General features: G+C 46.8%; 3 protein-coding genes across 4 annotated transcripts in view; 2 read left to right on the top strand and 1 right to left on the bottom strand.

Moving 5' to 3' along the window:
- The first annotated feature begins 1,438 nt into the window (after positions 1–1,438).
- LOC137791470 (calumenin-A-like) lies at positions 1,439–4,991 on the top strand. 2 transcript variants are annotated; one of them, XM_068586440.1, is made up of 7 exons: positions 1,439–1,646; positions 2,226–2,483; positions 2,855–3,048; positions 3,190–3,356; positions 3,563–3,623; positions 4,075–4,274; positions 4,469–4,991. In XM_068586440.1, the coding sequence occupies exons 2-7, from the start codon at positions 2,266–2,268 to the stop codon at positions 4,571–4,573; spliced, it is 945 nt and encodes a 314-aa protein (XP_068442541.1). In that variant the 5' UTR covers positions 1,439–1,646; positions 2,226–2,265; the 3' UTR covers positions 4,574–4,991. The 2 variants fall into 2 exon arrangements, with proteins under 2 accessions (XP_068442541.1, XP_068442542.1); XM_068586441.1 differs by having other exon boundaries at positions 2,257–2,483.
- A 449-nt stretch (positions 4,992–5,440) lies between these two features.
- Positions 5,441–19,667, top strand: tnpo3 (transportin 3). The gene is made up of 23 exons (XM_068586505.1): positions 5,441–5,702; positions 7,074–7,274; positions 8,464–8,537; positions 8,821–8,977; positions 9,504–9,647; positions 9,754–9,929; positions 10,954–11,092; positions 12,059–12,205; positions 12,346–12,453; positions 12,612–12,703; positions 12,842–12,981; positions 13,115–13,306; positions 13,460–13,551; positions 13,642–13,718; positions 13,809–13,869; positions 14,079–14,219; positions 14,456–14,572; positions 14,677–14,771; positions 14,949–15,105; positions 16,415–16,582; positions 16,664–16,776; positions 17,285–17,368; positions 19,020–19,667. The coding sequence occupies exons 1-22, from the start codon at positions 5,583–5,585 to the stop codon at positions 17,343–17,345; spliced, it is 2,772 nt and encodes a 923-aa protein (XP_068442606.1). The 5' UTR covers positions 5,441–5,582; the 3' UTR covers positions 17,346–17,368; positions 19,020–19,667.
- Positions 19,668–20,513: 846 nt separating this feature from the next.
- Positions 20,514–22,179, bottom strand: part of irf5 (interferon regulatory factor 5) — a 4,661-nt gene continuing 2,995 nt past the window's right edge. Inside the window, exons 7-9 of the mRNA XM_068586855.1 lie at positions 21,568–21,957; positions 21,331–21,449; positions 20,514–21,151 (exon numbers count right to left, since the gene is read on the bottom strand). Coding sequence (XP_068442956.1) covers positions 20,963–21,151; positions 21,331–21,449; positions 21,568–21,957 — 698 coding nt within the window. The 3' untranslated portion in view covers positions 20,514–20,962. The remainder of the gene's footprint in view (positions 21,152–21,330; positions 21,450–21,567; positions 21,958–22,179) is intronic.

Below are 22,179 nucleotides of genomic sequence, written 5' to 3' on the forward strand. Positions count from 1 at the left end.
CCGCGATTACCTCAAACAACAAGCTTCGACCCACAATTCACACAGACACACAAGGAAATACACCGCACACACGAGCTATGAGGCAAAGACACAAAGCGCGGAGCTCCGCAACAGTAGCATCAGCTTACCCAGTGGACAGCACATCAACCAACACGTCGAGCTTTTACACTGCGGGGCGCTCGTTTCCGGTTGTGTGACAAGAAAATCATTCCCGGTCACACAAACAAATACACTTCAGTAGCGACGTGTAGTCCACTGAAGTGATTCGTAACCATAGAGGGACACCAAAAAACTTTTGTTTTTCCTTTGTGAGCAGTGAGTGGCAAGGGACTGCACAGGTTATTAGTTCCTGACTCAATTGCTCAGTTGCAATACAGCTTCACACCACTTGGTGGGAGTGACGCGTCAGTCACTTCTTTAACCTCATATCAATCAGTCTCTCTGTAAAAACTGTCCCAGTAACCATATCAGACATCTATTAAGTCTCTTTCTGGCAAATGACAAGTGCTCATCAGCTGATTAAGGTGACACCTTAATCACAGGAGCAAAACTGACTTTACACATATCTATAGTATAAAACATGCTTAACCCAGCTGGCAGAAAAGGTGACAATATAATGAGCATTTGAGATAAAGCAGCAAGCAATAATCAAAAGGCTACAATCAACCGACAATATGAACATTACACTTTATCAGTATGAAGAAACAACACACTGACTTCAAACTGCATTTCAACACACAAACTACTACTACTTTCTGTCTACTTCTCATGTGTCCGTGTGTCTATTGTCCGTGGAAGAGCAAAACACTGCAGTTTATGCTCTTTTCTACATGTATTTGTCAGCTTAACAAACTAACTTAGTTTAAGTACACAGCCCAAGGGTTCAGGTAAATTGCCTGGAGGTTGCCAGGGGCGGGGTCGATGGGGGTTGGGTGTCTTGCTCAGGGACGCTTGGCTTGTGTGGGGTTGGGGGGAGGGGGGGGACCCGGGATCGAGCCAGGTACCTTATGGTAACAAGACGACCGCTAACCCATCCCCCTGCGCCACAGCCGCCCCTCCACAAAACAACGTTCATAACGTTGTGTGAGAGTAAACTCATGACAACAACAGCTGACGTGGTGAAGTCATCAAGTCAGCTGTTGTTCCAATTGCAGAAAGACGTCCCGCGTCCTCCCGTCCTTGGAGTCCCAACTCCCAAAGTACACAAGTCTGTACCTAGCGTACTTGGTATTGAGAAACGGCCCCATGAGTCATGTGTTTGATATCTGAGGACGTGTTTGAGGACGTTTTTGAGGACGTGGCAGGACGCAGCGGACTGCTCTCGCCCGGCGCTGCTATTGGTCCACCAGAGGAAACCCGCCAATGACGAGCGAGGACGATGACCGCGCTTGCTTACTGAAGTGGACCAATGGTCTTCCCGGAGAAATCCGATTAGTTGCGGCAGAACGAAGGGGGCGGGGCCGAGGCGTGATGGTCGCGAGGAGGAAAGAAAAGACGGAGAGCCGAAGACGGAAACCACCGCGCGAGAGTCCAGGTGAAGCGTCCCGGTGCACGCGCTCAGAGTCCAGGTGAAGCGTCCCGGTGCACGCGCTCAGAGTCCAGGTGCACGCGCTCAGAGTCCCGGCGCACGCGCTCAGGCCACACAGGTAAAGAGAGAAGTTTAGAGATCAGCTGTTCTGTTTCTGTTCCACAAGTTGCGTTGTGACGTCACTGATCAGTTCAGATATAAACGAGTATTAATAAATAATGTGAAGATTACAAGGTTACAATACAACTATATTTCTCATTGTTGTGATATACAAATCAAATGCACATGGTATTAATGAGAGCATAACCATAAAGTTTCCGAAGATTACATATGAAATATAATATTATAAATGTACTTTAACTTCATTTGACAGTTGAAGGTACTCTTCACAGTATTAGTAAAGTAGCATGTTCTTAAAGTATTACACAATAAACATGGCTGCCATCAGGGTTTGACATATCTTTTCATATTCAACCATATTTTAAACGCTGCTCGTTAATCCTCTCTGTTAAATCTTAAAGTAGCTCCAGATGTCAGATACATGTAGTGCAGTAAAGAGGACAACATTTCCCCAGTACTCTAGTACTCCTGAGTAACTGTCAGTTCAGGCAGGTCATAGGTTCTCATAGTACAGTAACTGTGTCCTGTGCAGGTCATACATTCTCGTCTCATAGTACAGTAACTATGTTGTATGCAGGTCATAGGTTCTGGTCTTATTCCTCTGCAAGGTAAGCAGCATGATCCGGGCCCTGCTGATGGGCTTCGTGCTCTGCGTGGTCTCCGGCAGCAGCAAACCCACAGCGAAGAAGAGCCGCGTTCACGAAGAAGAACCGCTCAGCCAGCTGGAACACGACGACAACAAGAACCATGACTACGACCACGAGGCCTTCCTGGGGGAAGACCAGGCCAAGGCCTTCGACCAGCTGACCCCCCAGGAGAGCCAGCGCAGGCTCGGGTGTGTGTGTGTGTGTGTGTGTGTGTGTGTGTGTGTGTGTGTGTGTGTGTGTTCCTGTAAACGTGTCTTGTTGGCTTTATGAACAGCTAAACTGGAAATAATGAGTTTGTACTTCCTGGTTCCTGGTGGAAACCAGCTCAGCCACTCCTCTTTAGTTCACACGTCAGAAGTCAATTCCAAGTCATTCATTTTTTAGTTTGGTTCATTTAGTGAAGTCTGAGCCAACAGAGGTGAAGAAAGCAAAGAAGGAGCATGTACATATTAAACATGTTGTGACTAAATATATACTTCACACTTATATACACTAAAGCAATGGTAAACTGAAGTCATTTTACATGTGACAGATTCATAGATTCATAATGTGTCTGCAGCATCATCGTGGACAAGATGGACAGGAACACAGACGGGTTTGTCTCTGAAGAGGAACTGAGGGACTGGATCAAAAGAGCTCAGACCAAACACGTCTATGACAACGTGGCGCATCAGTGGAACGACTTCGATGTGAACCACGACCACGTGATCAGCTGGGAGGAGTACAAGAACGTCACATACGGCAGCTATCTGGGTAAGGGGTCTGATGATGTCACTGTATAAAGAATCTAACATCATCCGTAAAGAGTCTAACATCATCTGTAAAGAGTCTGACATCATCTGTAAAGAGTCTCAAAACAACAACAATGATTCTCTGATTGATTCCATCTTACAGAAGACCCTCAGGTGGACTCTGTCTTTAACTACAGTCACATGATGTCGAGGGACGAGAGACGTTTCAGAGTCGCAGACAGAAACGGAGATCTGAACGCAGACAAGCACGAGTTTGCAGCTTTTCTTCATCCTGAAGAACAGGAACACATGAAGGACATTGTTGTGCAGGTGAGAGTGATGTCACTGCCCTGAGGTCACTGCCATGAGGTCGTTGCTATGATGTCACTGCCATGAGGTCATTGCCATGATGTCACTGACATGTCACTGCCCTGAGGTCACTGCCATGAGGTCATTGCCATGATGTCACTGACATGTCACTGCCCTGAGGTCACTGCCCTGTGGCGTAAGTGAAATCATGTGGTTCACTGTCGCAGGAAACGATGGAGGACATCGACAAGAACAGAGACGGTTTCATCGACCTGGAGGAGTACATCGGTAAGATGACAACATTTACTCGAGGTCGTCTAAACGTCTTCTTTTTTAACCCGTTTTTAACTAGTTTAGTTTATGGACTGGATCCCCCGTCAGTTTACGCTTTAGGGGCTACTAATCTTCCAGAGGTCCACAGAAAAGAAAAAACCTAGTACATTTTACACATGGTGTACATCAGAGTAAGGGTTAAGATAGTAGAGTCAGACACAGGTACTATAGTACAGTCAGAGACATAAGTTCTATGAGGAGTTCCAAGTTGAGGAGGATTAGAGGAGGTGGAGGAGGTCACTAACAAAATGTTGTCAGTCAATAAAAACATGTCATCTAGAACATGAGCACATTGTTGTTTAGGATGAGCTGCATCAGAAACATGATGGTATATTCCTCTCATTTCATTAAAGAATGTGACTTGTTGTTTAAAGATCGTAGAGTTTCCTTTTCATCACGTCTACAGGTGACATGCACACTCTAAAAGAAGGAGAAGAAGAACCAGAGTGGGTGGAGTCAGAACGGCAGCAGTTCTCTGAGTTCAGAGACAAAAACAAAGATGGAAAAATGGACAGAGAAGAAACTCTGGACTGGATTCTTCCTTCAGATTACGACCACGCCGTCGCTGAAGCCAAGCACCTTCTGCACGAGTCCGACGCCAACCAGGTGAGACCTGTTCCCCTCTTTAATCTGCTTCCTGTTCCCCTCTTTAATCTTCTTCCTGTTCCCCTCTTTAATCTGCTTCCCCTCTTTAATCTGCTTCCTCTTCACCTCTTTAATTTGCTTCCTGTGCAATAGTTTAACTCTTTAATCTGCTTCCTGTTTACCTGCTCAACACATGGTTTCATGTTTTGTTTCAGGATCAGAAACTGACCAAAAGTGAAATCCTCAACAGATACGACCTATTTGTTGGCAGTCAGGTCACGGACTTCGGGCGAGCTTTACTCCGACACGACGAGTTCTAGAAAAGAGGCGGAATTTAAAATAGAAAACTCGATTTTACTCTTGTTTCTGAAGAATATATATTTTGTAAACCTACATAAGAGCTTGTAATTAGTTTAAATGTGGAGACATCTTTGACAGGTCAGTCTCATCATTCATAACGTTTGTATTCAGAAGACTTTATCCTTCTTTCAGTGTTTAAGATGCTGTGATCCATCTCCTCACTTTTTATCTGGACATGTTCTGCTTTCATATTTCTTTGATTTATGTTTCCAAGAGATTTCTGATCTTGGAGCACAAATGTGTTGAGATAAAAAAAAAAAGTAAAATATGTTTTTGTCTTCTTGTTGTATCACTGTGAAGGTAATATCAGCATCACAAGCCAGTCTGTTTTTCAATAAAGATTTCAAGTTAAAGATAGTGTTTGCTGAGACTACACTGTTTTATTCAGTGCACTCCTGAGAGCTGAAGGCTTCCACATCTCCTACATTGAACTGAGGGCAAACAAATTGAAAGAGTTATTATTACAAAATGTTGCATTTGGAAAGATCTCCAATACATTTAATCCAGAAAATGCAGTTTGTTATGTTTTCATGTGGTTTCTCTACAGATATGCAGATATGTTCAGTGTGTGGTTGGTGAACTTTTAAGAAGCTGTGGACACTTCCTGATCTAATGTATATATATATATATATATATATATATATATATATATATATATATATATATATATATATATATATATATATATATATATATATATATATATATATATATAATGAATATAGTATTATGTCCATTAGAACTCATAAAGAGAAACCGTTGTTTCTTCTGGAGGAGTTCTGTTTGAAGCTCCGTCGTCACAGAGCGGAACTAATGTTTGTTTCTGTGTTTCCTGCCGGGAGGTGTTCGCGGTTGCACGCAGGAAGCCTGTGCGAGATGGCGGTCGACACACAGGCCGTGTAGGACTCGTAGGGACCCCCGTGTTGGTTAACTTTCTGCCTTATCTCATCCCTGCTTCCGACGTGAGCGATGGAAGGGGGCAAGCCGAACCTGGCCCTGGTCTACCAGGCGGTCCAGGCCCTTTACCACGACCCAGACCCGGCCGGGAAGGAGCGAGCCTCCGTGTGGCTCGGGGAGCTCCAGAGATCGGTAAGAAAATGGGAGAGGCCGGAGATCGGACCGGGGTACCGGCGGTGAGAGGGGCCGGGGAGGGGGCAGAGGGTTATCTAACAGGGTCTGGGGGGACCGGGTTTTCTAAAGGTACCGGTTCAATAAAGGACAGTTGAGCTGAACTGCGCAGGCTCAGAAGAGCCGCAGGTCCCGTTAGCATCATAGCTAAGCTAAGCTAGCTAAATGAATGGACCACAACACTGTGTGCTCCTCCATGAGCTGCCAGCTCCATTGGCTGGTTATGGCGTCGGACCGGCCATGTGGACGTGCTAGGTTCAGATCTAGATGATTAAAACCAGGTTCCGGAAGAAGGATGAGGCTTTCGGTCTCGGAGGAGTCCAGCAGGCCCAGCTAGCTCTGCTAGGATGCTAGCTGGCTAACGTCACTAAAGTTGCTCAAAGGTGTGAAACAGGTGAAGTTAGTGGGTGCGTGCTCTTGTCTTCCTGCGACCCACAAGCAGGAAAGCCTCAGACTAGAGTCTTCACCAGGGTCCGTGTGTAGGACTTGCAGGAGGACCAAAACCACCAGGTGAGACCCGGAAAGGTGACACATCGGAGATTCACACGTCACGTGGGTTCGGGTTCACAATAACGACCCCTGCTGTTACTCTGTGTTCAGGAATGTTTAGGGACCTGGCTGAGACAGGAGAAATGAGTGAACTCAGAAACATGAAGTCCTGTTTGGTGGATCTGGTTCAGTCTGTCTAAGGGGTAGTGGTTGTTCTTAGTGTCAGTCTAGTCCCACTGGAAACCCCGTGACACGGGCACTCTGACCTCAGAGCTCTAACCCCGTGACACGGGCACTCTGACCTCAGAGCTCTAACCCCGTGACACGGGCACTCTGACCTCAGGGCTCTAACCCCGTGACACGGGCACTCTGACCTCAGGGCTCTAACCCCGTGACACGGGCACTCTGACCTCAGGGCTCTAACCCCGTGACACGGGCACTCTGACCTCAGGGCTCTAACCCCGTGACACGGGCACTCTGACCTCAGGGCTCTAACCCCGTGACACGGGCACTCTGACCTCAGGGCTCTAACCCCGTGACACGGGCACTCTGACCTCAGGGCTCTAACCCCGTGACACGGGCACTCTGACCTCAGGGCTCTAACCCCGTGACACGGGCACTCTGACCTCAGGGCTCTAACCCCGTGACACGGGCACTCTGACCTCAGGGCTCTAACCGTCATACAGGTTTATGCTGGGGTATGACCCTGGTCTGGTTTAGGGTCTGCTTGTCAACCTTTTGCATTTAGAGCAAATATGATGCAGAGAAATTTAATAACATGGTTGACTGTCAGCTGCTCGGGCATAATGACAGGAAGTAATGGCATCACTTCCTGTCCTACAGATGTATGCGTGGGAGATCGCAGACCAGCTCCTGCAGCTCAAACAGGACGTTGAGTCCTGTTATTTTGCTGCTCAGACAATGAAGATGAAGATCCAGACATCTTTCTACGAGCTTCCACCTGAGACCCACAATGCACTGCGAGAATCGCTACTGACCCACATCCAGAACCTCAAAGACCTATCGCCCATCATCGTCACACAGGTAACACGCCTCACCTGCACGTAACCGTGAGGCCTTCAGGGCTTGTTTTTTCTTTCATTGGGAACAAACGTAGCTCAGCCGTGGAGACAGACTCGTCTCTGGGACGTCTTGGCCATGTGTCGAGAGAACGAGGCCTCGACACATCGCGAATTCTGCTGGTGACGTTCAGCACGAAGACACAAACCTTGCAGCGCCACCTGCTACAACACCACAACACCTTTCCTCTCCAGGCAACACGTGTGACCAGCGAGACTGAACGAAAGCAGCAGCGACACTGAACGAAAGCAGCAGCGAGACTGAACGAAAGCAGCAGCAGCAGCAACGAGACTGAAAGCATCGAAGCGTTCTCAGCAGTCACCATGTCCCTGCTTTGCAGGGTGTGCAGTTTGAATTAAACAAAGAATCTGTGTTGGAAGGGACGAAAGGAGACCTCGTTAAAGTTAGCAGTTAGCTGTTAGCGGCGCAGTCCTGCTTGGTGAAATGACAGTTAACGTTACAGGTGCTTCATTTGAGTTATATTATGTTGCATTCAAGCTGTATTTTGTTCACATGAATACGGGAAAGGTGAATTCTAACATTATCATGATGTGTTCACATGTAATATTGTACAATTAGCTAAACTAACAGCTAAACTAATTCAATAATAATGATAGTGGCACCATATGTTGGACAGGACCAGGGTCCAGATAAATCCAGGATCCATGTGAACTTGTCAGGAGAGGAAGCACAAAGACTCTGGAGAAGGAGCAACGTTAGTAATGTGCATTGATGCAGAAGCAGAATGCTCTTCAGTCTCGACTAGTATGTACTGCTATACAATCTCAACTAGTATGTACTGTTAAACAATCTCAACTCCTCTTCAACAACATAACTGTGTATCTCAATATCTGGATGTGTGATTTCATCTTGATATTCGTCCATGGAAATACATAATTAACATGTTGATTATTGCCAGCTCCAGTAGCTGGAAGTATGTTCTAACTTGCTCGACACATAACTTGCATCAGCTTTTGGTTTCCAAAGTGTGGAGGAAGTCCGGACTGTTGCAACAGAAACAAACCAGGAAGGAAGCCGTGAAAGTCAATGCAACGAGGGTTCATCAAACACAAGAGGAATTCTGTTCGTCCAGTAATTAAACGTGTTCTTAATTCACTCTGATCTTGTTTTTGTTGATCTCTTTTTTTCTCAGCTGGCTTTAGCCATTGCAGATCTCGCTCTACAGATGGCCTCGTGGAAAGGATGTGTTCACACGCTCATAGAAAAGTAAGACTTCCCACAACCACACAGGTGAAACCTTCCAAACGGCACGGAGACAACGGATCAATGAATGTGTGACGTCTTTGTTTGTTCCCAAAACACACTCAAAGGTTCAATTATCTAATTAACTTTTTCACCTGTGGACGTTTACCTGTAACTTTCTCTAACGGGTTTATATGAGAGTTGATATTTAGGAATATTTCTGTGAAGATTTTTTCCAACTTTGAGTCTAAAACCAGATTGAGATTCTGTTATCCTCTGACTCACCTGTCCATGCCCCCCCTCTCAGGTACAACAATGACATCAGCTCGATGCCCTTCCTCATAGAGATTCTCACCGTGCTGCCGGAGGAAGTTCACAGCCGATCTCTACGAATCGGAGCCAACCGTCGCACAGAGATCATCGAGGATCTGGCGTATTACTCCAGCACTGTCGTCACTGTGCTGGTTGGTTTCTCGGCTTCTTAAATATATAAACTCTTTCTTCTAATCTCATGTGATCTACTTCATATTTGGTCCCTAGTTATGTCTTTATGCCCGAGGAGCTGACACCTGATCCACTAATGTGATGACTGCTTCATTTTATTATCTTTTTTTAACTATCTGTGTATACATTATTCAGAAGATGGTTAAGAATGTATTAACTTGAATAATTAAAGGACATGTTTTCACAGAAATATATAACATGAACGTAGTAGCTAACATTCACACATGATGTGTGAGAGACATGGACCAGCGGACCTGGGGATCGAATCGCCAATTCTCTGATTGAAGGACGGCCCTGTTAACCACTAAGGCCCAACCCCGGTTATGTGTGTGGATGGATGCTGTTTTAGAACAATTATGGCAAAACCATTCATGTTTTGCTCATAATGACCTTTTGTTGGACTTTATACACATTTATTAAAACCAACCAAATCTTTTCAGACTAGAAGACGAGCCTCATCTCAGACTCTGTTGTTCTTCCTCTCAGACGTCCTGCGTGGAGAAGGCGGGTAATGACGAGAAGATGCTCATTAAGGTCTTTCGCTGTTTGGGGAGCTGGTTCAACTTGGGAGTTTTGGACAGTAACTTCATGGCCAGTAACCAGCTGCTCATGGTCCTCTTCCAAGTCCTGGTGAGGTTTAAACCCGCATGTTTCCTGTCGTTATCGGATCATTGTGCATCATTTAAAGGATGTATGAAACAGGCACACGCATGACATCCGTGTTCTGCTTCCACAGCAGAGGGATGAAACCTCCACCAACCTCCATGAGGCGGCGTCCGACTGCGTCTGCTCGTCTCTCTACGCCATCGAAAACGTGGAGACCAACATGGCGCTGGCTCTGCAGCTCTTCCAGGGCGTCCTGACGCTGGAGACGGCGTATCACATGGCTGTGGCTCGAGAAGACCTCGACAAGTGAGAACTATGAAATTCATCCTAACTCACTCATAATATTGATCTCTGCCAGAAGGGTCATGATGTCATTGTGTGAGTGAGTCAACAGCTCATCTCTCTTTCTGCTGCAGCAAATTCCGAAATAATTTGTGACCAATTATGGTGCATGCCCCCCCCCCCCCCCGGCTTCACTCGTATTGCCAGAATTACACTGCTGACACCCGATCCACTACTCCCAGCGGCTCCGGTCATGTGTGTGATGAGTGCCTCCTTAAGAGGGGGTTGCGGGGAGGGCGGACACCGACGTGGGCTGTATTCTTCCAATCAAACCTTTCAGCAGTGGTCGTTACAGACACACCTGGCTTGGATCTCTACTGAGTGCCCCGTTATACTTTAACAACATGGGGGATTTCTGTCATTCATAAAGCATTACCCTGGTGTTGTAGCGCTGGAACGTCTCTCTCACTGACAGACTGAGCAAGTGATGAGCTATCTCGAATCCCACTTTGGGCTTAGTTTTAAAATTCTGACTTCTTTCTTGCTGGTCATTGATTTGGACCATCCCATTGGCGTCTGTGCAGTTGCACATTTCTGCAACTTGAAGCATGTATGCGGTTTCAAGTCTCCTGAGCAAACCGTTCGGCGGTGTCATTTTATAAATGTACTATGACTAAAATTCTAACCCGGACGCGTGTTACTCAGCTGAGTGAAAATGTTCACTCAGCTGTGTCAAAGAGCTTAAAGCAATGCACCACCGGTATGAGAAAAATTCATACCATGTGGAAATTTTAAACCGGTATATCGGTTGAACCACACAGCCCTATAGAGCACTTTATGTAAAAAAGAAAAGGACTCTGGGTAATTGGATTTGAATAATTCAGGAGGCAATGAGGCAAATGCCATCAGTAAATATAATTTCAAAAATAATGTTATATCAATACGCTTTCAGATAAAAAAATGTAATACAAGTAATTATATTGATTTGATCAGATGTATAATAAAATAAAACATTGTCAGCCAAATTACTTTTGATTTCTGCCCTCAGAGTGCTCAACTACTGCAGGATCTTCACCGAACTCTGCGAGACATTTTTAGAGACGACAGTCAGGAGTCCGGGCCAGGGTATGGGAGACCTTAGGACACTGGAGCTGCTGCTGATCTGTGCAGGACACCCGCAATATGAGGTACGGAAATAACCACAACACCCAGAGCAAGAGCTACTGAAGTAACCCTAACACCCACAGCATAAGGTACTAGTGTACAAGGTGCTGAAGAAACCACAAGACCCTCAGTACGAGGTACTAGTGTACCACGTACTAAAGTAACCACAACACCTTCACTACGCGGTACTAAAGTAACCACAACACCTTCACTACGAGGTACTAAAGTAACCACAACACCTTCACTACGCGGTACTAAAGTAACCACAACACCTTCACTACGAGGTACTAAAGTAACCACAACACCTTCACTACGAGGTACTAAAGTAACCACAACACCTTCACTACGAAGTACTAAAGTAACCACAACACCTTCACTACGAGGTACTAAAGTAACCACAACACCTTCACTACGAGGTACTAAAGTAACCACAACACCTTCACTACGAGGTACTAAAGTAACCACAACACCTTCACTACGAGGTACTAAAGTAACCACAACACCTTCAGTACAAGTTACTAAAGTAACCACAACACCTTCACTACGAGGTACTAAAGTAACCACAACACCTTCACTACGAGGTACTAAAGTAACCACAACACCTTCACTACGAGGTACTAAAGTAACCACAACACCTTCACTACGAGGTACTAAAGTAACCACAACACCTTCAGTACGAAGTACTAAAGTAACCACAACACCTTCACTACGAGGTACTAAAGTAACCACAACACCTTCACTACGAGGTACTAAAGTAACCACAACACCTTCACTACGAGGTACTAAAGTAACCACAACACCTTCAGTACGAAGTACTAAAGTAACCACAACACCTTCACTACGAGGTACTAAAGTAACCACAACACCTTCAGTACGAAGTACTAAAGTAACCACAACACCTTCAGTACAAGTTACTAAAGTAACCACAACTCCTGCAGTTTGATCTTCTTTCATTTGTGGAAATAATTCTCTTCCCTGGTCTGATCCAGGTCGTGGAGATCTCCTTTAACTTCTGGTACCGTCTTGGAGAACATCTGTATAAAATAAATGATGCAGCTCTTCACACAATCTTCAGACCATACATCCAGAGACTTCTGCACTGTTTGGCCCGACACTGTCAACTTGATCCAGACCACGTAAGTCACCTGTTCAGGTCTCCGGAGGATCACCTCTCACTCACACTTTGATAACCTTCTGGATTCTCTGTGACAAATACTGTTCAGGTTCAGTGGGCTTTAGTAAAAATGTCAGCTATCTAATTGCTTTGACCCAACAGGACGGAATCCCAGAGGACACCGATGATTTTGGGGAGTTCAGGATGAGAGTCTCTGACCTCGTTAAAGACGTCATTTTTCTTGTTGGATCCATGGAGTGTTTCTCTCAGGTAACATCTTATAATGCAAAGATTGCTTTCTGTTCGAAGAACATGTCAATGGAGTCTATTAAATGTTCTCTGCCGTTTATTCTCAGTTAAACATTCTACTTAATGAGTTGTTCTGTTTGTTTATATTCTACTTTAAAAGGTCTTCTGTTTGTTCTCAGTTATATTCTACGTTAAAAGAAGGAAACCCTTCCTGGGAGGTGACGGAAGCTGTTCTCTTCATCATGGCTGCAATTGCAAAAAGTGTTGATCCGTGAGTATCTGAAGATTCTTTTTATCATAAAAAAGTGCTTTCTTCCTTGAGTTCTTCTTTTAACCCTGCAGACCCCCACTGGCAAAAATGCCTGTAATTCCAACATTTAAAGTGAATCTGTTTGTTGTCGCCCTGCAGAGAGAACAACCCAACGTTGTCAGAAGTGTTGCAGCAGGTGGTTCAACTCCCGGAAACCGTGCACATGGCGGTCCGTTACACGAGCATCGAGCTGGTCGGGGAGATGAGCGAGGTCGTCGACCGAAACCCAAGATTCCTCGGTAGGAGTTCATGATTTAAACCCAAGAAGGGTTAGGGTTAACCCTCAACTCAAGTGGAGGGTTAGGGTTAACCCTCAACTCAATGTGGAACGTTTCTTTTGTAGACCCTGACTCTGTACTTCCTCTTCTTCAGACCCGGTGTTAAACTACCTGATGAAAGGCCTCAGAGAGAAATCTCTGGCGTCGGCAGCAGCAAAGGCAATCCACAACATCTGTTCAGTATGCAGAGATCACATGGCCCAGCACTTCCAGGGTCTGCTGGACATCGCTCGGGCTCTTGACACCTTCGTCCTGTCAACTGAGGCCGCTGTAGGACTGCTTAAAGGTACATGAGCACACCTGAACTACCTGTAGTGACATTGCTGTCATGTTCTTTCTGGTCACGTGACATCTATGGTTCTTCTGGTCACGTGACATCTATGGTGGGCAGCAGTTCTTCTTCACCTCACTACAATTATTTGTTTATTTACCTGTACAGGTACCGCTCTGGTCCTGGCCCGTCTTCCTCTGGAGAAGATTGCAGAATGTCTCAGTGATCTCTGTGCTGTTCAGGTCATAGCTCTAAAAAAGGTTAGTCACCTGTCTCTTCCCCTCAATAAAAGCATGAATATGCAATACTATATTCAAACTGATTCCAAAGTAAATGATGTTGTCTTTCAGCTTTTGGCTGAGGATTCTACAAATGGTAAATCAGCTGATCCTACCGTCTGGCTCGACAGACTGGCTGTTATCTTCAGGTGAGTTTACCTGTATACAAATTTCAAACTTAAATTTACAAAGCAGCAGACTGTGAATATGTTCATACAAATTGTTTGTTTTTCCTACAGACACACAAACCCCATTGTGGAGAATGGACAGACTCACCCCTGTCAGAAAGTCATCCAGGAGGTAAAACACCCTTGCTCACCTGAACTCACCTCATTTGATTATTTACAGTACTTTAGTCATGAATAACCTCATCATAATCATGTGACCTGCCTGTAGAGCCTTTTGTATGTTGATACATTTTCTGTGTCATGTGACTCAGGTGATGTATTGAATGAACATATCTTACCTTGTTTTCCATGTCTTACCTGTTTCGCGTGTCTTACTTCTAGATCTGGCCCGTGCTTTCGGAGACACTGAACACCCATCAAGCTGATAACAGGATTGTGGAGCGATGCTGTCGCTGTCTCAGGTTTGCTGTACGATGTGTAGGGAAAGGCTCCGCCTCCCTGCTGCAGCCACTTGTCACTCAGGTGAGACACACCTGGACTTGTTTATTTTTCTGATTTGTAATGAAAAGGGTTGAGGAAGACTGATCCATGTGTTAGTACTGCCACACCTGTCCATGTGGTAGTACTGCCACACCTGTCCATGTGGTAGTACTGACACACCTGTCCTTGTCGTAGTACTGCCACACCTGTCCATGTGGTAGTTTCAGTCGTAATCTTAATACACATAATTGTTTCTGATTGGTTCTTTGTTGCGTCAGATGGTGAGTGTGTACCAGTTGTATCCACACTCCTGCTTCCTGTACCTGGGCAGCATTCTGGTGGACGAATATGGCATGGAGGAGGGTTGCAGGCAGGGACTTCTGGACATGTTACAGGTAAATACACACTTGTAGAACAGGTAAACGTACCAACACACAGTCTTGGTAATTCATGTGAAACAGTGATTTACTTTGTCATGATGACCTCCCGCTTCCTCCAGGCTCTGTGCATGCCGACTTTCCAGCTGCTGGAGCAGCAGAATGGTCTGAGGAATCATCCCGACACCGTGGACGACCTGTTCAGACTGGCCACCAGGTGAGTCTGCTCGTTCACCTGGACACATTTATCCACTGAGGTTTGGTTCAGGAACGTCCTCTACATGAACCTGTACATTTCATTTAGCTGACGCTTTTATCCAAAGAGACTTGCGTTGTTGCTCGATACACCATGTACCTGTGCCTGAACATGTGATTGGTATCTCTACCTGTTTAGGTTTGTCCAAAGGAGTCCCGTCACTTTACTCAGCAGCAGCATCATCGTTCACATCATCCAGTGTGCCATCGCTGCCACCTCATTGGACCACCGAGACGCCAACTGCAGCGTCATGAAGTTTGTCCGAGACCTCATCCACACCGGAGTCGCCAACGATGTGAGTCAGCAGTTGCTGCAGGATTCACACCACGTTGAGTCTCTGTCCTCTTTATGCATCACGAACAGGATTATAATGTCTGTCCTCTTTTCACTTCACTTTATTTCTATTTGCCTAAGAGGATTTTACCATCTGTTTAACAGGACCAGACCAGAGACAAGTCCTTTATCAGCACTAAGGTCTAACCAGACCAGAGACAAGTCCTTTATCAGCACTAAGGTCTAACAGGACCAGAGACAAGTCCTTTATCAGCACTAAGGTCTAACAGGACCAGAGACAAGTCCTTTATCAGAACTAAGGTCTAACAGGACCAGAGACAAGTCCTTTATCAGCACTAAGGTCTAACAGGACCAGAGACAAGTCCTTTATCAGCACTAAGGTCAAACAGGACCAGAGACAAGTCCTCTATCAGCACTAAGGTCTAACAGGACCAGAGACAAGTCCTCTATCAGCACTAAGGTCTAACAGGACCAGAGACAAGTCCTTTATCAGCACTAAGGTCTAACAAGACCAGAGACAAGTCCTTTATCAGAACTAAGGTCTAACAAGACCAGAGACAAGTCCTTTATCAGAACTACTGAAAACCTTCAAATAAACGATTATGTAGAACTGATTCACGACGACTTTGAGCTCTCTTGAACAGGAACAGGCCCATATTGTGTGTCCTCTCTCGTTGTGTGTCCTCTTTCGTTGTGTGTCCTCTCTCGTTGTGTGTCCTCTCTCGTTGTGTGTCCTCTCTCGTTGTGTGTCCTCTCTCGTTGCGTGTCCTCTCTCGTTGCGTGTCCTCTCTCGTTGCGTGTCCTCTCCCTCTCGTTGCGTGTCCTCTCCCTCTCGTTGCGTGTCCTCTCCCTCTCGTTGCGTGTCCTCTCTCGTTGCGTGTCCTCTCCCTCTCGTTGCGTGTCCTCTCCCTCTCGTTGTGTGTCCTCTCTCTCGTTGCGTGTCCTCTCTCTCGTTGCGTGTCCTCTCTCTCGTTGCGTGTCCTCTCCCTCTCGTTGCGTGTCCTCTCCCTCTCGTTGCGTGTCCTCTCCCTCTCGTTGTGTGTCCTCTCTCGTTGCGTGTCCTCTCCCTCTCGTTGTGTGTCCTCTCTCTCGTTGCGTGTCCTCTCTCTCGTTGCGTGTCCTCTCTCGTTGTGTGTCCTCTCTCGTTGCGTGTCCTCTCTCTCGTTGCGTGTCCTCTCTCTCGTTGCGTGTCCTCTCCCTCTCGTTGTGTGTCCTCTCTCGTTGCGTGTCCTCTCTCGTTGCGTGTCCTCTCTCGTTGCGTGTCCTCTCTCTCGTTGCGTGTCCTCTCTTATTGCGTGTCCTCTCTGCAGCATGAAGAGAGCTTCGAGGTGAGGAAGCAGCTGATTGGTCAGGCCATGGAGCAGAACGGCCAGCAGCTCATCACTCAGCTGATGCACTCGTGTTGCTTCTGCCTGCCTCCGTACACGCTGCCGGACGTGGCCGAGGTGCTGTGGGAGGTCATGGTGTTCGACAGACCCGTGAGTGTGAAGCGCGGCGGCCGCTCGGTGTGTCGGAGCTCGTCCCCTCGGCTGCCATTAAACTCTCGTTTTCTGTTTCAGACATTTTGCCGCTGGCTAGAAAATGCTCTGAAAGGTTTACCAAAGGAGACGTCAGGAGGAGCTGTGACCGTCACTCACAAGCAGCTGACTGATTTCCACAAGCAGGTCACCAGGTGAGAGCAGCAGGATCATCCAGGCTCTGACTGCTAAAGAAGTCACTTTAAATGCATGAATTAAAGATGAAAGTAAATTAACAGGTTAGAATGTTTTCATGCTTTCTGTGTTTCAAATAGTTTCTTAAACAGTAACGTTTACAACCACAATATTTAAAGTCATTAATATCTTACGTAAAATACAGAATAAAGAACAAACTGATGTCAACAGTTGAACCACGCAGTTAGTTTGAGTTTGTTTAGCCACAGCAGGACGATGAGTTGTTGCTTTTCTACCTGTTCACAACATGTTGATGCTTGTTGACACACCGGCTCTCTGCAGGTGTGTCAACAAGCATCAACATGTTGCCTTCTAGTGATTCAACCTGAACAGCTCGGCTGGAGTTCACCACTGCTAACGGGAACTAGCGCTCCTGTTAATCAGCGTAGCATTAGCGGCAATCGGCGAGCATGTGTTCTACTTAAATCAGCATGTCTCCTGAACTCAAGTGTCTCCTCCTCTCCTCAGTGCTGAGGAGTGTAAACAGGTGTGTTGGGCCATCAGAGAGTTCACCAGACTGTTCCGATAGCTGCAACCTTCACACAACACCAGGTAACCAGCAACCAGTCACACAGGTAACCAGCAACCAGTCACACAGGTAACCAGCAACCAGTCACACAGGTAACCAGTCACACAGGTAACCAGCAACCAGTCACACAACACCAGATAACCAGTTACACAGGTAACCAGCAACCAGTCACACAGGTAACCAGCAACCAGTCACACAGGTAACCAGCAACCAGTCACACAACACCAGATAACCAGTTACACAGGTAACCAGCAACCAGTCACACAACACCAGATAACCAGTTACACAGGTAACCAGCAACCAGTCACACAGGTAACCAGTCACACAGGTTACCAGTCACACAAGTAACCAGCAACCAGTCACACAACACCAGATAACCAGTTACACAGGTAACCAGCAACCAGTCACACAGGTAACCAGCAACCAGTCACACAACACCAGATAACCAGTTACACAGGTAACCAGCAACCAGTCACACAACACCAGCAACCAGTTACACAGGTAACCAGCAACCAGTCACACAGGTAATCAGTCACACAACACCAGATAACCAGTCACACAGGTAACCAGCAGCCGGTCACACAGGTTACCAGTCACACAGGTAACCAGTCACACATGTTACCAGTCACACAGGTAATCAGTCACACAACACCAGATAACCAGTCACACAGGTAACCAGCAACCAGTCACACAGGTAACCAGCAACCAGTCACACAGGTAACCAGTCACACAGGTAACCAGCAACCAGTCACACAACACCAGATAACCAGTTACACAGGTAACCAGCAACCAGTCACACAGGTAACCAGCAACCAGTCACACAGGTAACCAGTCACACAGGTAACCAGCAACCAGTCACACAACACCAGATAACCAGTTACACAGGTAACCAGCAACCAGTCACACAACACCAGATAACCAGTTACACAGGTAACCAGTTACACAGGTAACCAGCAACCAGTCACACAGGTAACCGGTCACACAGGTTACCAGTCACACAAGTAACCAGCAACCAGTCACACAACACCAGATAACCAGTTACACAGGTAACCAGCAACCAGTCACACAGGTAACCAGCAACCAGTCACACAACACCAGATAACCAGTTACACAGGTAACCAGCAACCAGTCACACAACACCAGCAACCAGTCACACAACACCAGCAACCAGTCACACAACACCAGCAACCAGTTACACAGGTAACCAGCAACCAGTCACACAGGTAACCAGCAACCAGTCACACAACACCAGATAACCAGTCACACAACACCAGATAACCAGTTACACAGGTAACCAGCAACCAGTCACACAACACCAGCAACCAGTTACACAGGTAACCAGCAACCAGTCACACAGGTAATCAGTCACACAACACCAGATAACCAGTCACACAGGTAACCAGCAGCCGGTCACACAGGTTACCAGTCACACAGGTTACCAGTCACACAGGTAACCAGTCACACAGGTAACCAGTCACACAGGTAACCAGTCACACAGGTAACCAGCCACACAACACCAGATAACCAGTCACACAGGTAACCAGCGGCCGGTCACACAGGTAACCATTCCTTGGTTCTTTGACCTTCAGGATCCTGTTTGAGGTTCTTTGACCTTCATGGTGTGAAAGGTGAAATGGCGGACAGGTGTTCAGTAGGGTGTCTTCTCTCTTTCAGGTTAAATCTTTTGTTGACCAACATTCAGAGGTGACGGCAAAAAGCTGCGACCGCAGACAAGGATCCAAAGGGACGAGATGAAGATGATGAAGATGAGGAGGGACTTTGAATGTGAAATGGGACAAATAACTCTGAAGGACTGGCAGAGTGAGTTCTCCACCCCGACCCCCGACCTCACCTGACCACACCCGCGGCAGGTGTCAGGTGGGCGGGGTCGGGCAGAAGGTTTCAGGCGGGCGGGGCCAGCAGGTGGGCGGGGTCAGGACTAGGAGGAGTTCACTAAGTGAACTGATGTGGATCAGTCCTGTTGGATCTTCATCAGTAATCAGTTGTAGGACGTGCCTGGCCAACAGTTTTTAAGAGAAGATTTATTTTTGGGACTTTGGTCGAGATGTTTTTTGTCCGTGCCATACAAAGAGCCAAAAGATTTCCCATGATGCTCTTGGCTGAGTGGCTGCCGTAGAGGCTTAATGCTGGAGGATTTGGCGTCACCTTTGACCTTTTTAACTTTGGTTGACTTTTAGTTGTTTTTCCACAAAGTGAGACAGAGTGAACTCTGGGTAATGAGACGGAGAGACTGACACCATGACATCATCGGTGATGTAGCCTTGTTGTAAACAATAAACAAAAAACAACTGAAACAACAAATCTGCCTGCCTTAGTGTTTTACTCGTCTGGATGTGTCTCGTTGTCTATCAGGTGTCTAAACGTCCAGGTAAGAGACCGCCACTCGGTTCATCAGGACCCGTAGGCTCCGCCCCCATGTAGTGATTGACATCTCTTGTGATGGACGCACACGGATAACTATTGATCCACGTGGCATCATCCGATCGGTGCCACCTGTGACCTTTCGGTTGCTTTCGGCCAGTGAAGAACCACGAAGAGTCCCTGTTTCCTTCGCTCGGTAACCCGACCCCGATGATGTCACTGTGATGTCATCAGTCTGCTGGGAGGTCTGGACTAACTGGTTCCTGTTTCTTACCTGAAACTGAACCAGACTGAATGGTTTCATCTGTGGAGGTAAAACTGATCCAGACAAATGAAGTATGAAGGTCTTCCAGCAGGAGGCGCTAGAGAGCTAAAGACTCACGAACCCTCCATGTTTACAGCAATGACTTCATCATCAAAGACTAAACGATGAACGACAGGTTGTTACCGAGTGTTTCACTGTGTACTCGCCTGCTACTGTCATAGTAAAACACAGTAATACTGTATTAGTATACTACAGTATTACTGTGATACAGTGTATTACTCTGTAGTATAGTGTATTACTGAGTAGTACTGTGTATTACTCTGTAGTATACTCTAATAACCTGTGATACAGTGTATTACAGGTTAATAGTGTGTTACTGTGGATATTGTTATTCTGTGTAATGTACTATTGGAGTATTACAATGCTCCAGTGTATAATGTGTGTTTGTGTAATACTGGGTATTATAGAGTAATACAATGTATTCCCCAGGAGGTAAGAAGGTGAAAACGACTTCTGGTACATAAAAGAATACTGCAGTGGCGTTTATTGGTGAACTTCTTGTTTTACGGTCTTGAACGTGTCAGAGGTTTGTAAGTCTAACGTTGACAATACTTCTAGTATACAAGTATTGTATAGTACTAGTCCTACGTTAACAATACTCTAATACTGACGTGCAGAGTAACAGCTGCAGTGTAACGAGTCTTTCACAGCTGATTCCTTCAGTCAGTATGAACATGAGACGTGTTAACGCTTTAAGCTGAGATTTAGTTTTTCAACTGAAGTCAAACATGTAAAATCATTTGAGTCTTTAACACGTTCAGAGTCTTTGAAAGTCTGACGATCAGGGTCCAGGGCCCCTGGACGTGTGGATCAGGGAATGTCGGGGTCCGGGGCCCCTGGGCGTGTGGATCAGGGTCCTGGGCGTGTGGATCAGGGGACGTCGGGGGTGCAGGGCCCCTGGACTTGTGGATCAGGGGACGTCGGGGGTCCAGGGCCCCTGGATGTGTTGGTTCTGCAGGAGCCTCTGCAGCTCCTTGAACTGCTCCACCGTGCGGTCCTTCACGTCAGGGTTTGAGATCTGCAGCCGGATGCTGTCGGTGGACCAGCTGAGTTCTCCAGAGAACATCTCCGTGAGGATCCGAGCCACGACAGGAACGACCTGAGAGGAGCCACAGAATGAAATGAGAGAGAGCGTTAGACTGACTGACTGACTGTTCCATTTATTCTTTTTCTCGTGATCGCTGCCCAGTGCTGCAGTGGAACTGAGTCCTTCATCCAGCAGGAGTGAAGGACTCGGACAGAAGATGTCCCCATTTGGATGAGTGTTGCTGAACGGACCTGGACGACGATAAGCTTCTTCTCTTTGGGTTTCTTGTCGGGCCAGTCTTCTCCAAAACAGAAGTAGATCTCGAAAGGTGGAGGGCTTTGCGTTTCCCCTCTCTGGAACAGGATCAGCCCTGCGGACGGACACTTAATGTGAATGTGTCGAGACGGAGTTCAGGGATTCGGTACCTTGCAAGAAGTTGTTATAAAGGTGTCGAGACGGAGTTCAGGAACGCCTCTGGGATTCGGTACCTTGAAGGAAGTCGTTGAGGCTGAACACCATGACCTTCTTCTCTCGCTCCAGGGGGTTCGGTGGACCGTGCTCGGGCATGCCGGGTCCGGACCAGAACACTTTGCACTGACAGAGGCGGACGGCATAGATGTCTTGCTCCCAGATCTCCAGGATCAGCCCGCGGTCCATGACGTCCAGCAGTGCCTCGGTGTAGAACCTTTGCTTCTGGTTCTGAATCTCAGACGTCCCGGGGAACACGACCTGTTGCAGAGTGACTGGTCCAAACAGGTCCACCTGCTCCGGGGTCGGCTCCAGGTGTCCGTAGTAAAGCCGGCAGCCCTGAGGGTTGCTGACCGTCAGAGAGCCTGCTGTCCGGCCCCGATACTGGAACTTCAGGTCCAGATCTGTGACTACACACACAGTGTGTGTGTGTGTGTGTGTGTGTGTGTGTGTGTGTGTGTGTGTGTGTGTGTGTGTGTGTGTGTGTGTGTGTGTGTGTACACAGTACATCTGTCACTACACACAGTACATCTTTCACTACACACAGTACATCTGTCACTACACACAGTACATCTGTCACTACACACAGTACATCACACAGTTATGATACCATCGGGTATCTCGTCATCACA

This window comes from Clinocottus analis, unplaced genomic scaffold (assembly GCF_023055335.1).
Source record: "Clinocottus analis isolate CAN_PGR_092001 unplaced genomic scaffold, fCliAna1.0.p SCAF_20, whole genome shotgun sequence".
NCBI lineage: Eukaryota > Metazoa > Chordata > Actinopteri > Perciformes > Cottidae > Clinocottus > Clinocottus analis.